The sequence below is a fragment of the Euwallacea similis genome, chromosome 16 (genome assembly GCF_039881205.1).
Source record: "Euwallacea similis isolate ESF13 chromosome 16, ESF131.1, whole genome shotgun sequence".
NCBI lineage: Eukaryota > Metazoa > Arthropoda > Insecta > Coleoptera > Curculionidae > Euwallacea > Euwallacea similis.
In genome coordinates, this window is record NC_089624.1 from 2,417,126 (window position 1) to 2,432,312 (window position 15,187).

The 15,187-nt window shown below is 35.3% G+C and overlaps 1 protein-coding gene across 1 annotated transcript in view; it reads left to right on the forward strand.

The window, feature by feature from the left end:
- oaf (out at first) overlaps positions 1–15,187 on the forward strand; it is a 70,498-nt gene that overhangs the window by 38,620 nt on the left and 16,691 nt on the right. The window contains exon 2 of the mRNA XM_066397792.1: positions 1,667–1,780. Coding sequence (XP_066253889.1) covers positions 1,667–1,780 — 114 coding nt within the window. The remainder of the gene's footprint in view (positions 1–1,666; positions 1,781–15,187) is intronic.

Genomic DNA, 15,187 nt, shown 5'->3' on the forward strand with positions numbered 1-15,187 from the left:
ATATTTTATGAGTTTCACACAATATCTAGGAATGGAAATGTCTCATATTAACTGAATATCAATAGGAAATTCTAGACAATTCTAAAGCCTTTCAAGTTCAAGTGAAAAAGTAGTCGAAATGATACTTTTCTTAACACAACTCCCTTTGGAAGACAAAGCTTTTACTTTGGAGAACGTATGCTCTTCGTCAATCATTGTTCATTTGGGTTCTTAACGTTCTCCAAAGCTCATAACTCACAGCTTAAATTCAATACTGTTTAAAAAAATACCGATACCACAATACAATTACAGCTTAAACGAAAATATTTATTATGCACCACCTAGCACTTGCAGTCCACATCAACGTCTTGTAATTACATGATGTCAACTGGTGGCATACAAAAATAATATTATTCAAATCGAAGTACATGAAGCACGCAATTTTGTAATGGTTTCTAGTACGCCTTGAATAGACACAATAATTTCGAAAGCACATTGAGAATTTGGTGGAATACAGAGTTTTTTCTCGAGGACAGTAAAGCCCTTAACTGATGTCGGAATCTCGGCGTATGTGAAACACCCCAGAAGACGTTTCCATTCTTTTCTTTGGAGCGGATTCTCGAGGAGCAATCTGTTCTCTTTAGAAACACCCTGGTTCCCAATAAAGTGACATTGAAAACGATGTATGGCCAGGCTATTTATTCCGGAGAAAAACCCTGATATATCGTAATAGTCAGCTTGACGGCACGATCTAGGGAGATATTGCACTTTTCTCTTGCTGCCTCTGGGATAGGTCTGAATCAACTCTAGCGAATATATAGATAATTTTGTGCAGATAATATAAGATATTTAGCAAAGTTCTGAAGCATAATTCGCTGGAAATAAGTAGCAGAGTAGGTGTCGATATGCACTATAGCAAGGGATCTCTATTATTCCCAGGAGCCCTCTATTGTGTGGCTCAATGCTCGCCTATAGCGACGTACAAACTTATTGCAGACTTTGCGAGTGCGAATGAGGATATGGCGTGACCGGGGGGTTAAGAGGAATCCTTGTTTAGGTGGCATCAAATAGAAAGAGTTACGAAGCAGTTGGCACAATTTCCTCTCTTTTCGGCACAGACGGATTTGTAGCTTAAGACGTACCTGCCAGACTGATGTAGGACGAGAGTTTTTGAAATAAAATTATACTGCCTCGAGTTCGACATCAAAGCGACGAAAGTAATTTGAAAGCCAAGTTAACAAAAGAACATAATACGGATTCTTTTTGCCTGGGAAATGAGTTTATGATGCTCAAAGCGTCATTTCTAGTCCTTTGAAAGGTACAAAGGAGCGGGCCAAGTAAATTCGAAGGTGGAAACACCGTGAGTATTGCCCCAATTTACCATCCAGAGAGTCAAAGAAACTTCAATTTTGTTTGACCCAGGTTAGAATTCCCAATTCTCAAGGAACAAATACAAGACGGCAGACTAGCATCATCCTGTTTCGTGCGGTTAAGCCGCAGGGTTGGGTACGCTCTCAGCTGAGGTTAACTAAATTACAGTGTTTCTAACACGCTATTTATTAAAGTTCCCCTCTGGAATACTATTTGAATTACTGCCGTCAAAACGAGAAGTTCATGTAGTCAACCTAAATAGTTTACCAGTGGAATAATAATTGTTCCTAATTTGGGGAATTCTTTCTTATTTCAGGGAGGCGATGTCGTGCAAGAGACTATATCAGCTAATGCTAGTGACGACACTGTGATGCTCGAATTTCAGAGGTCTGATGGTACGCTCGTAACGCAGGTTATTGATTTCAGAAATGTAAGTATAAAGTTATGGAATGGAATTTGTTTGCTGATGAAATTTTACTCATTAATATTCGTTATCATAATGCCCTTAAAATTCTCCGTTTTATAATTCGAAAGTAAGATAGTAATGGCCCATTGATAGATGCTAAAAGCCCATTAGCCAGATATCTTTAGATACGATTTTACTGGTTGGTTAAAGGTTCCCTGAGAATGGCGTAAAAAGGTTTAATGTAACTAAGTCGAGCCATGTGTCACATTAACTAACACACATAATTTTGACGTAATTTCCAAATGTTTTTTTTTTCTTGAATTCAAAATATTCGGGTTTCAGGCTGCTGAAACTTAAATATAGGATGTCAAAAAAATCTAGGATATTTAAAGAATTTTTTAAGATATACAGGGTGTTACAAATTCAAAGATGAGTACAGGGATCTACGAGATCTTAAGCCCATTTACATCAGAGATGAATAATATATGAGACATGCAACATGAAATTTTCAGTTGTGCTTTTGGTATATTACTTGGAGACGTGCGGCGCAAAAGCAAAATTACTGTATGTATGTTGCATGCATGTCTTTCATGTATGTCTTTCATGCATGTCTTGCATGCATTTCTTGAGTGCAACCAAGTTAAGAGATGCAGGGATAGTCAAATTCAGGTAAGTGTGTCTACTTTAACGTTGAATTTAAATATGTTTTAACAATAGAGAATTCTTGACATTTTTGGAGATTTTTCATGAAAATCAAAATTTCGGATTTTTGATGTTCTTAAAAATTTCAAACTATCAAATGTTAGAAGGAATGCTACTATGTCATTAATAAGACACTTTTGAGTAATTTTTTTTTCGCATGACGTTGACCGATGATTTTTCGAATTTTGAAATACTTGTTCAATTAAGGAATATATTTGGCTCTTATATTTCTTTCGTATCGATTTAAATGTTTTCGTTGCATCCCCAATTAAACAAATCACTCTATACATTATTGAAATCAAATTAGAATTAGATTCTTTTGACATCCAGATAAACGTACACCTCTGCTCCTAGAACTCTTACAATTTCCAGAACTTCGGTAAAGTTTCTTAATTACCTTCAATTTTTAATTAGTCCGCTCATTAAGAGCCATTTTCATTATTGAACTTCTATGTGTAATCCTCTTTTTTGTCATTTAATCAGTAATCATTTACTCCCTCTAATCTGTCTTTTAATCTACCTATGCTTTTCATTAACTACAGTGAAAAACCCACTTTAAATGTAATATAAGGGGCGCTCTGGTTTTTCCAGCAAGATCTTAATAACTTGTACTAGACCACACTTGAGAGAGAAGAACAAGAAATTTACACATTTCTTTCCAAATCTCCAACCAATATCTCTTATTCTACTTTGTTATTTTACATGTTGTTATTGGCAGTGGCCTATAAGTGCAGAATCAGGCTCTGTGACAAGCCATAGATCAAAGTAGTTAGGTAGTGCCACCTCCAAATTCCACTTCAAGCCCCAATGCTGAGTAGTCACTGTAAGTGATTTGTTTATACACCGTTGGAGTCCCCTCGACTAACTTTGCACCTCACTCAACAGGCTCGAAAATCGAGAATTAACTGACCCTACCTCTCAACTGAGAAATTTCATATCATTGTAACGTGATTGCTTAACTAAATGAATTAATATTGCAAATGAGCTCAATTTAATGCCAAGTTAAAGTCTGTATATCCATAACTTAACTAGGTCTAAAATTACCACATTTCCCTGAGGATTAATAAGCACTCTCATTAGGTCTAGACTCATAAATCAAGTGACCGATAAGCCTAAATCAGTCGTGTTTTGGTCGGCGACATTGAATAGTACGTGCTCCTGGTCTACTGAAGAATTATTATTCGCAATTCATTTCCCACGTCGACGTAATCACTTGCCAGCAGAATTTCCGTCGGTTTATTTTAGTTTTCCTATAATAAATCATACTTATACGGTGCCATTCATCCGGAAAAATGTTGTAGGCACAGCCACGATTTAATAAAAAAATTAACTGAGGTAATCAATTTCGGTTGTGTTTGTCCGTGACATAGCTTGTTTGGCTAGTTCTGTGACAAATGTTTCCGATATTCAATCTATTGTTCAGCATTGTTATTGTGGACCTAGGACTCTGTTTTTTTTTAATGAAAACCCTTCGCCTATAGTAAAACAGTACTGTAGCTACTATATTTTTGATATCTGATCAGGTGCCCAATGCAACAACTTCAATAATTATCATTAACGAATTCAAATTCATGCAGTGTAAATATGTAAAAATTTATTAAACCCATTGTACAATAATTAAAGTTGCCAATACTTTATTCGACCATGTAACCGAACATAAATTGCCATTCGATTTGCAAATTAAATTAAAGTGAATTTGTTTGGCGAATATTCAATTTACATATTGCCATTTTATTACATTCAAATTGAAAATAAAGCGTTTCTGTTCAAATATGGAAGGTCAGTGTGTATGCTAAACTATTACTCTATTCAATTTAAATTCGTGATATGTGGAGATACGTACATTAAATCAAATAAAATACTGCCCCTGAAGAAAGCCATTTTATGTATTAAGATAATCCACCGCTTTCCAAAATTATAGAATACTAAAACCTAAAATTTAATTCGATGTGTAGTGTTTTTATCAAAAATCAAATGATACATATTTTTTTGTATATACTATTTCAACTTAATAAAAATTTTGGGGCGCTACACGATGCAGATATTTTTTCCTCTATTAATAGTGAACAATGGAAGTGGTGAAATTTGATAAATGAGTGAGGTTAAAATTCAATTAGGCATCTTCAGTCCATGGCGAGCCGAAATTTTTAAATAAGCTGGAATATCACATATTGTTTTACCGCAAAATTCGTTTCTTCTAATTTTGGCAAATACAGTATCATTTTTCTTAATCGGACCCGGTGGTTATTTAGGTTCAATTCCTAACTCAGTTAACAGATGGGGCGAATAACAACGGTGCTGTAATTTTACAGATTCCTGCAGAGAATAATTCAAATTACTGGATTTTTTCGTTATACTTCTAATTATTTTTAGGCTTGTTTGTTTTACAAGCTTATCTCTACTAAAAACAATTCTTTAAGAATTAATGATGTACTATATATTTATCATAAGGTTGCTGAGTTATACGTGTCTGCTAAGACTATTTATCCCTATGTATAATATACTACTGTATACTACTACAAAATCAAACATATGTATATAGGTAAAGACATATCCACTTATGCGAGCCTTGTTGATATATGGATAAATGCCACGTAACCAGTAGCGGCCTCCTTTTTTTGATAATCCAGTGTTTTGGAATATCATAAGACATATTTTTCTTCAAAAATTAATCTTCCCTATTTTTAAATATTTTTCTCGGAACCTCTCTTCTACAGGCTGTTTCTCAACTCAACTCAACCTGCAGTTAATAACAGTTTCCCAGTTCTTAAACATTTCCTTCAAAGTTCATTAGATAATAACTTTTCATTGTAATATCCATTATTGTCTTTTTTTTTTACTTTTTCCCCATTTCGGACCACCGTTGAATCAGTCGAAATGTTCATGAAGTTCTGCGAAATGGAACACTGGAATATAAATAATTAGCAACTAATTTATTAATAATCGCACTGAGCAATGCAGGAACTGGAACCAATAATTATTGTGAAATTAAATATTGACCATTACAATATTGTCCGCAGTGAGCATACCTATGTAATGTTTATTACATAAAATGTACTACACAGGTATATTTTATTCGCAATGGAAAATTACAAAATTTCGTCGTTAAGTATTTTTAGTAATATTTAACGAAAATCAATTGCAATCCTAACAATTTGTTCGTTTGTTCAAAGTAGGACAACAAATTTTTGTTTCTTTTTCTAGAGTTACTACAGGTGATATTGATGACACATTGAAAAAATAATAGAGACTTTTTAAATAAGGCTAGACAAGGTGTCTCGAAATTAGATGGCCAAGTTAGGCAGTGAATTGTTCAATTGAATATAATTCCAGTGTACTATACAGGGTGTTTCATGTGCAGTAAATTTGATGTAAAAGAAAATAATGTTTTACCGTTCCCGTTCTTTCTGTACACACTGTATATGGAACTCTGAACTTCCATACAATCTGTGAAAATTTGGGATTCATTTTGTGATAGACGTAATTTCTTAGATTATTATTCGTTATAATATAATTTATTTCTAAAGTTAATATTGTTGTTCTTTCAACGAAGTCGGTTTACTTTAATGCCGTTATTGTGTGTTATTACAATAAATCCCACATTTTATTCTGAAGCAATTACCTGTCAGTCAAAAATAACAAAGAGGTCGTTAACGTTGTTTTTCCCACTGGCTATGACAGGGCTAAATTAGTTCTGCAACAGCAATTTGTAACGTTTAATTTCCTAAAATATATTTGTATATTCGGCCGGTAATAAAGCCTCATTCCAACGTCACAACAGGGAGCCGTTTCGGACCGCCAACAAATTACTAGATTATGTTCACGTCACGAAATGATTATTTATCTAACGAGTGCGGAAAGGATAGCTTTTTGTATGTTTTGGTAGGCTTCAAATAGAAGAATGGATAAATTTCCTGCCCCATTTGGCTGAAAATTGCAATTTTATTGCCCTACTGCAATAAAAAATAATTTGTTATTCTCCAAATACTAATTCAGCTATAGATGACTTTCGAGCGGGAAGAGAGAAAAATCTGCGTGTTGTACTTAGAGTCGGGATTACTATTTATCTACTAATCACTAGGGGTAAGGCTTCTGTGCTACATTTGCAATTTTTTTACGTGTAATTCTTCGAGTTCTTACCAAGGAAATTTTTTCTCAATTTAAAGCCAATTTTCGACCTCCGTCAACGAATCTAGAATAGCAAATCCCTACGAGCTAAGCAAAAATGTATGAAAAAAAAATTAATAATCATTCAGAAATTTGAAAAAATATATATGTATATGTCGGAGATTTATTAGTTTTTAAGTTCTGTAGATGTAATATTAGAAGAGACAATAAGATGAAGGGCAGGCTGACAGCCTTCTTAAGAAAAAGCATTGTCGAGCGAGGTCACTAATACCACGACGCTCTTAAGTGGCCATGTGTGCTAATTATTTGGGTGACACTAAACTATTGGTTCCTTTGTAATAGGGACTAGCAGGTACTTTTCCCACGGTTCTGAAGGACTCACCAGAACTGGGAAAGTTAAGACAACAGGGACAAAGAACTGGCAGTTAATAGATTGACGAGCAGAAGAGCGGTCGTGGGGTAGTGAATTCGCTAGTCTGTCTTTTCATTCTTTGGCTATTAAAAAAAACCTTTCCTCAACAATGGAAAACGCATCAAATGCTATTATTATATATATATATATATATATATATATATATATAATTGTAGTCAAGTTGAAGTGAGTAAAATTTATTAAATTGGTTTTGCAACTAAACCTGCTTTGCAGTTACTTCATTGATGGTGATTGATTATTGCAGATAGATAAAAAATAAAGTTAAGCACCCGCAGCCACAAAATAAACCAGATAATTAAAGAAATTAATCAAGAAAAGTGGGTCAAGGTCGACATATTGAATAAATGGACGGCAATTAAACCCATTTCTGAAACGTAGACTTTGTTGTAATCACTGAGTTCAAAAATAAGTAAATTTGAGTAACCTTAACCGACCCGAGCTAATCTAACGTGTTTTAATGTTGCGGATATCTTCTTTAAAAAACAAAGAGCACCGTCTTGTCGCTATTTAGTTTGGAGTTATGAACTACTCAAACACACCACTCTATTACTCTCTATATGCTTACTGTTGGTATCAGATGTTGCTACAAATAAGTAGGTAAAAATCGAAGAGGACTAATTTACAAATCAACCTAAACATCTTGTATATAATGTTCTCAGTGACATGGTAATTGACCTCTATGGTTTGAACTGTAAAGTGCTGAGGTCATAAATTCGATGAATATAATACGAAATACTTTCCACATTTTTTTTCAGAATTTTAGTTTGCTTCTTTCGAAATTATTCTCGTTCAGACACTTCTCCTTCGTTTTGCAGCTGCGGACATCCATTATGGATTTTACGTTGGAATTTAATCAGATGGCACTCAAAGCAAACATTGTTTTTAAATAAGTATGTTTCGCGGTGCATATCAAATAAAGTTCAAATAAAGCAATTTAAAAGCAAAAACATTAATTTAAATTTCAATAACTGTTCGAAACTCTTCGAATTGGTATTCAACATGGAAGAGTTTCAATGCGGCAGTCCAAATAATGGCATTACTGCCATGTGCGATTATACAGAATGTAATTTGTTTTTGAGTGTTTTTATTTCTTTCTTACTACTGATTGATGATTGAATAAAGTGATGACGCAGTAAAAAAGTGAATAACAATTTTATAAAACCAGGAGAGGTCTTTGGAGGTTTGGAAATGTTGGAAATACAAATTGGAACACTATGCCCGACTGAAGTACGTCATAAGTGATACAAGTGTGGAAAGTGGTGTTGCACGTGGCAAATGCGGACCAATGCGGAAGAACGCCCGTTTTGCATGTTCAGTAAGATGAAAATTTTGTTACACAAAAATGAGTAGGTTTCCCGTCCTGTGTGGCTAAAAATGCAGTTTTACCACCTTGTTTTTGCATAAAAAATTGTCAGTTTTGCTGAAAAAACTTCATTAATGACGATTTTGAATTGGGCAATAGAAAAGACATTTTTACTACCTCCGGAATAAATTTGCTGTGAGTGGGATTTTGCTCTTCCACAATATATTTTCATATTATTATAACCCTTCTAGTCTGATTACTTCGGACAGGAATAATAGCGCGGAAAACAGCATTTTTCCGCCTATTGGGAGAAAAAAGGCCTGTTCAAACAAATTCTTATTCAAATACGACTTACTTTTGGAGTAGAAAAGCAGAATCAATCCGACAACGGTGCCGTTACGTTTCGTATAAAAATATTTTTGAAACTCGGCTCCCATCACAAAGGATCGCATGTCTGACTGGAAACGAGGAGGAATGTTAACGGATACGTTATTCAAATATCCGATAACAAGGCTGAAATTGATTTATGGGAAAAAATGATTTATTCGGTCTTGGATGGGATATTCCTAGCGCGATATATGGAGGGTAATCAGGCGGTCCCCGAGGCAGTGTCAACTTTTATCTTTTAATCTTGAAACAAATACGTTTTCGCGAGATTTATTGCCTAGAACACAATTTCATAAAATTTAATCGATAAATACTCGTAGACTGAACTCATTCAATTATCCACGGAGCTTCGAGCATCCAGAACAGCACTACTTGAACTGACTCTTTAATGAGGTTAAATCAAGAATCTCGACATCGGGTGCTCTCGCTATTTACTGTCTGTTGTCGGAATTCAAACAATCGCGAACCGTTTTACTGCTGGAATGTTTAATTCCAACATTTAATGCTCAGGATAAGTAGGATATCGGGCTAGACATCTTCGCAAATTATTCTTTCAACCCAGCCCGTAAGTACAACCCCTGTCTAAACTGCTTGATTAAAGTTCATTAAAGAATCCATCTTCGGATGGATGCCCAAGTCGCTGAAGGCTACAGTGAACAGAGAACAGTTTACTTCAGTTGATTTATCCATAGAAACTACTTTCGAAATTATTAAGGCCTTAGGATATTGAAATTTGAGTATTCGTGACCCTCATCTGTCTATTTAGATAATTTTAAGTTAATAATTACTTATACGTACGAAAGAAAGCTTAATTTAATTATTTATTGTGGATTGTTTGCGTTTAGTAATGAGGTTGTTGCCTTATTATATAGGGTGTTCCAGGTTAGATTTTCACTATTTCAGTAATCGTTACAAAACCGTATTTTCATAAGGATCGCTCATACAAAGATAAGTCGCTATTTAATTTTTTGGGTCCATTACACTTTAGGTGTTCTTTTATTTGTAGGAAAAAAAACAATAATATTTTTGGAATCCTGGGGACATAATCTAACGAAATAAATGTGGGTCTTGTTGATTTTTAATTTCTCTTTTCATTTTTTCAACACTTAACTGTCTTACGACCATGGAGTGAAAAGGGGTGCTGGTTGTGGTAAACAAAACACGTACTTTCAGTTTTTTTTCATTAATTTTTTTTTAATTGAGGACCTGCGACCTCTTTTTTTTAAGCACTCTTAGATCTTCCTGGGACTTATCTTGCTTCACTCCTGGAGGCTTACTACAACCTAATGAAATAAAAAATAAACTAATCCAAACCTTAGCTAACCTTACCTAAATAACATAAATAGGCTTTCCTTGCTATATTACCTTACCTTGCCTAACCAGACTTAGCTTAGCTTACCTTACCTTGCCTAACCAGACTTAGCTTAGCTTACCTTACCTTACCTTACCTTACATTATCTTGCCCCACCCAGCACCACTTTTCCCTTTACGGTCCCGTACGACAGTTAGCTATTTAAAAAAATGAAGAAAAAATAAAAACAAATAAAAAATGAACAAGACCCACATTTATTTCGTTAGATAATGTCCCCAGGACGTCAAAAATATGATTGCTTTTTTTTCCTAAAAATGAATAAGTACCTAGTGTTATGTCACCAATTTTTTTTCACAACTTTCAGTTTTTTTTTTGTTATCAAGTTCAAAATTTGAATTTATCTTAGTACGTACATTCTAAATCACTAATTTTTAGATTATCGTGAAAAGTTACATGAATCATTTTTTCCGAAGCCAACGTTATCACTCCCAAATTTTCTGTGCTGTGCCACTGATTATATTACACATATTCTCATATACATATATTCTCAAATTTGATTTTTTTATTTATTCTGGATTTTCTTTGTTGTTGCATTTTTGTCGTACGTTATGTCAATCGAAATGCATTTTATCACGCTCCTAGTTCTGGAAGGTGCTACAATTCTATCCTGTCCCATTATTGACAACACGTAATACCCTGAATCCTCGCACAAATATGATTCTATATTACTCTTTAAGTGATAGAATGTAATTCTATCACGCTCGATAGCATTTGTTGCACTGTAGGTATTAATGAGCCTTGCCATGTGTTTACAAGCAGATGTAAAATGGCTATATTCTTATAGAGCTATATACCATGGTGTTTTTCCTCATCAATCCTATTCATGCACACATAGTAAAATTCAAAATCTGAATCACTGTTCCTTCCTAATTCCATTCCTCTCGTTTATTCGAACAAATTGCCGAGATTTAAATGGCTCGAGGTGAATAGGCTATAACATCATCCGATCCAATTATCGCATACAAACACAGACGAAAATAAATCCCAAACTATACACTCATACAAGTTGATTCGCTGGGCCTCAACTGGGTACACATTTCAAACATAACAAGGCTCTTCGAAACGTCTATAATCTATCACTGTAAGCGTTTCGATCTGGAACAAGAACTTCCCTAATTCGAAATATTACACCCTTGGTTCGGGCAAAATTGAGTTCCTAACTTTGGGAGCAGTTTATATCCTAGAACTTGTTAATGCATGATAACTTTGTAGCTTAGGCAAAGTTAGAATGTCTTTTTAAAGTACTTTTTAATGTTTCTATCTCGAGTTTCTAAGTGAGGGTGTGTGCGAAACAAGCATTGTCTTTAAAAGTGGGAAAAACTCTTTCGCGTATACACAAAATGTGCATTAGCTCAGCCAAGATGTTGTGAACACTGTTTTTATCCTAGTTTTAGGGCACCGACAAGAATCTTCTCTGTATGCTTGAGGAAGATTTATGTGATTTCTATGAGTAAGTCCAAACAAGCGCAATTTTTGGTTCCCAAATTTGTTTCTGTGTTTGAAGATGAAACTGCAATAGGCACATCGGAAAATGAAATGATGATTTCGGGGCAATTGAACTACATGACATAAATCGTTTTCATCGATATGAGCAGCTTAAAACTACTTTTAACGTAAAGTTAAAATCATCGGGAAAAGAATTTCTCTCGGTGTTTTTTTCTGGAGTTTTAAAATACTGAACGAACCAGGCTTAAAAAGGGGCGCATAATAAAGCCATTCTCGATAAGTATCAGATTATTCGCGGCATTAAAATTATCACTTTCGTCCCTTGTTGTGTAATAAGAGGCAAAATCCTAGAACAATATCATTGATGTATCCCCAAGATAACGTAACTAGCCGGCAAACAAAAGCAATTAATCTGGAAGTAAAGTAAACAACACCGAATTTATCAGGGTAAAACGGCACGACTAATTTTTAACCCCCGCATATTGCCATAAATCCAGGTTTACAACTAACGGCTGTTAGTGTTATGGGCACTCATATTTTACGTGTTCCTGCGAAAGTGCAAAATTATTATTAGCAATTAATTTTCCGGCCCGAAATCATAACTCTCGGCTAGAATTTCTGACCATTTGTTTGCCCTTTTAATCATTTTTATTATATCCGAATGGTTGCGCAAATGGATGCGACTTCTTTCGAGGAAAAACAGTCTTCATCAGGAAATAATGTCACATTTCGTCCAGAGAAATTTAATAAAAGTTTATTTTTAAGTCCAATATGAAACCAAAATAACACAAGAAAAAGGGACCAAACAAACGGATCGAATAAGGCATCAACTTTTACAGCTCGCCGCTAAGGAAGGGAATTCCTATTGTGCCCTCAAAGGAAAAATCTTGTCTAATATTCTTCTGAAATACGGGCTTTTCTGACTGAAATTTGAACCAAGGGGAAAATATGACTGACATGTAACAACGATATAATCTTATCAGCTCTCTAACAGTTCGGGATAATATTGGAACTGGAACATAGCGCTCTAATGTGCTTAGAAGGTACGCGTCATTCATGCTTTCCGCATTAAATTTGAGACGAAGGGATTTACTTCGATCCTCCTTACATAAGTACATAAATAAGTAGGTTAGGAACCAACTGTAATACTAAGTAGATAAAACGAAAGTTTCTAGTCGTTATGGAGTATTTTATGATGCAAAGTTGTTGCCTCCGGGGAGAACTTAAATAACCGAAAATAAAAGAGTCGGAAAGTTTGTCTCGCAAAAATTATGGACCGAATATGTCGAGAAACTTCAGAGACTGGATATTCATTTTTACGAAGAAGCATTGACGATGTTTCATGTAATATTCTTTAACTAAGGAGGAAGTCATTTGCGGGGCAAAACTTTTGACGCGACGGTTGAAACACTGTCGATTATAAGATGTACAAAACAGGACGAAAGTCCATAATTCGAGTAGAGTTTGCGGCAGGACTGGAGGTAGAGATTAGTTGGAAACAATAAATTTTGATCAGGAATCTCTCTTCGTCTGAGAACGGTGTGCTGGGATTAAGGGCAATACCAAGCGTGAAGATAGCGTGTCGGCGTATTGGTACAGACACAACTCGATAACAATAGAAATAATGAACGAATATACTAGTAGTCGCGGAAATAAACTGCTACTGCAAAACTACTCTGGTTAAAAGAATGATTTATTATAATATGCTGTTGTATCAGTCAATTAGGCAACCTTCCCGTAACTTAGCTACTTCCTACGTTTCTCCTAAGTAGCAAACATATGCTAATTCCAATAATCATATTCAGCAAAATATTACCAAATGTTAAAGGATCGCCTATATGGCCATTATGAAACATGCAGATATGTATGTGCTTAATGGAGTTGAAGTAGTGTCGGATTTCCGCTGCGATGATCCGCTCACGACAAGGTACTTTACAACAAGTATCTCTATTTCGGTCACAATCTACACTTTGTACAGGGGTGAATCTGAAAAGTTTTAAGTTTGGAAAAACTCCACGAGCGCAGAACAAAACTTAGCACATTGATTGTGGCAATGACTTTAAAGAACAAGAAATAGATACATTTGTCTAAAATCCCAACAAGCAACTTAAATCTTCAAAAATAGGAGATTTTCCGCTCTCTACCACAATGTTTGATCTGTAGTGAAATTATAAAACAGTTGCACTAATAAAAGTAATGAGGTTACTTGCATTTTTTATTTTATCAGACACAGCGACGGCCGTTATGCTTTCAATGTCGTTTACCCATCAGTTTTTCCCCTGGACACTTTCGGCCATTGTCAGCACACCTACAACCCGGATGGAACCCTCTTAACCGGCTTGTTCATGAAAGGACTACTACCACCGAAAAATTTACTTTTTCAAATCCAAAAGAATATTGTTCAATTAGAAATCAATATGATCTGAGTCTCTGAACATTTCCTGCATCTCCTATGGTCAAAAAGTTAGCTATTTTTTGTGGCCCCTAACTTCATGCCATATTCACAATTCGGGATAACTTAGCTAACCCACATTAACTAAAACACTACCCATATCTTTTACATAATCCAGTGGTTCTGAGTCATTACCAGCGTCGGTGTAAAACAAACAGTTTCGCTCGAAAAATAAATAGCCCGCTCCATTACGTGTGTTGGAGAAATCCCCGGTTTAAGTGTGGATATAGGGCCGCAGCTCCATGGGGTACACGTCACATCCAAAGCTATTAATTTTGTCCTTCTTTCCGTGTCGATATTTGGACGGAGTGTTTTTTACCCGGTCCCATTTTGTAAGGCATTGAAAGCCTCACTTAACCGAGTGGATTTTCGATGCGTTTGGAGCTCCTTCAATAAATTCTACATTTTGGGTCCTGCATATTTTCCACTCCCAATATTTCACGCTCTATTATATGTGGCAGTTAAATGTATGCCCTGTTCCGATGGCCGAAATGAGGGCAGGTCAACACAATCACATCTGTTATTGTGTCTGTGGCATTCTGCTAAAGACAGGATTGAAACCATTATCAATGATATAAGCTTTACTGTTGACAATTGCATTCGTCACAGTCGATTATATTTAGTAATGATTGATTTACGTTTTTTTAGTCTTTTGCAAAGCTAGAAATGGCTTCATAATTCTAAATTTTTGGACGTCAAAAGCGTTTTATCTATGTACGTTCTTCCCGCCGACAAGGCTCAAGAGGGATTTTAATAACAACTTAATACCAATCCTTTGCATTTTTGTGCATCCTAAGGCAGCGCATATTGCTTTAGCAATAACCAGATGGGAACGGCTTTGGAGGCTTGAAATTTTTAAAAGCAGATTTATTACGTTCTCAGCTCAAAAGGATTCTGTCAGCTTTCATTTTGTTTCATATTTCAGTCAGGTATTTTCGTTTAAGTACGGTTGTACGAGATTTGCCTTCTGGGATCCAACTACGAGCGAGCATCTTTTTCACGTGTGCAAGTTTTAACCTCCCGGAACAACCTTTAATCGATGTCTTCCCAAACAAGTTCAAAAGTTGGGTAATATTAACTTTACCTGAAATAAATACAATTGAAATTTAGTCGACTAGAGAAAATCATTTAAATGTTAATTCGGAAAGGCTAAACAAAGCATGAATCAATTGATGCTCTGTTGGCGGCATTTCCCAGATGTCCGGGGC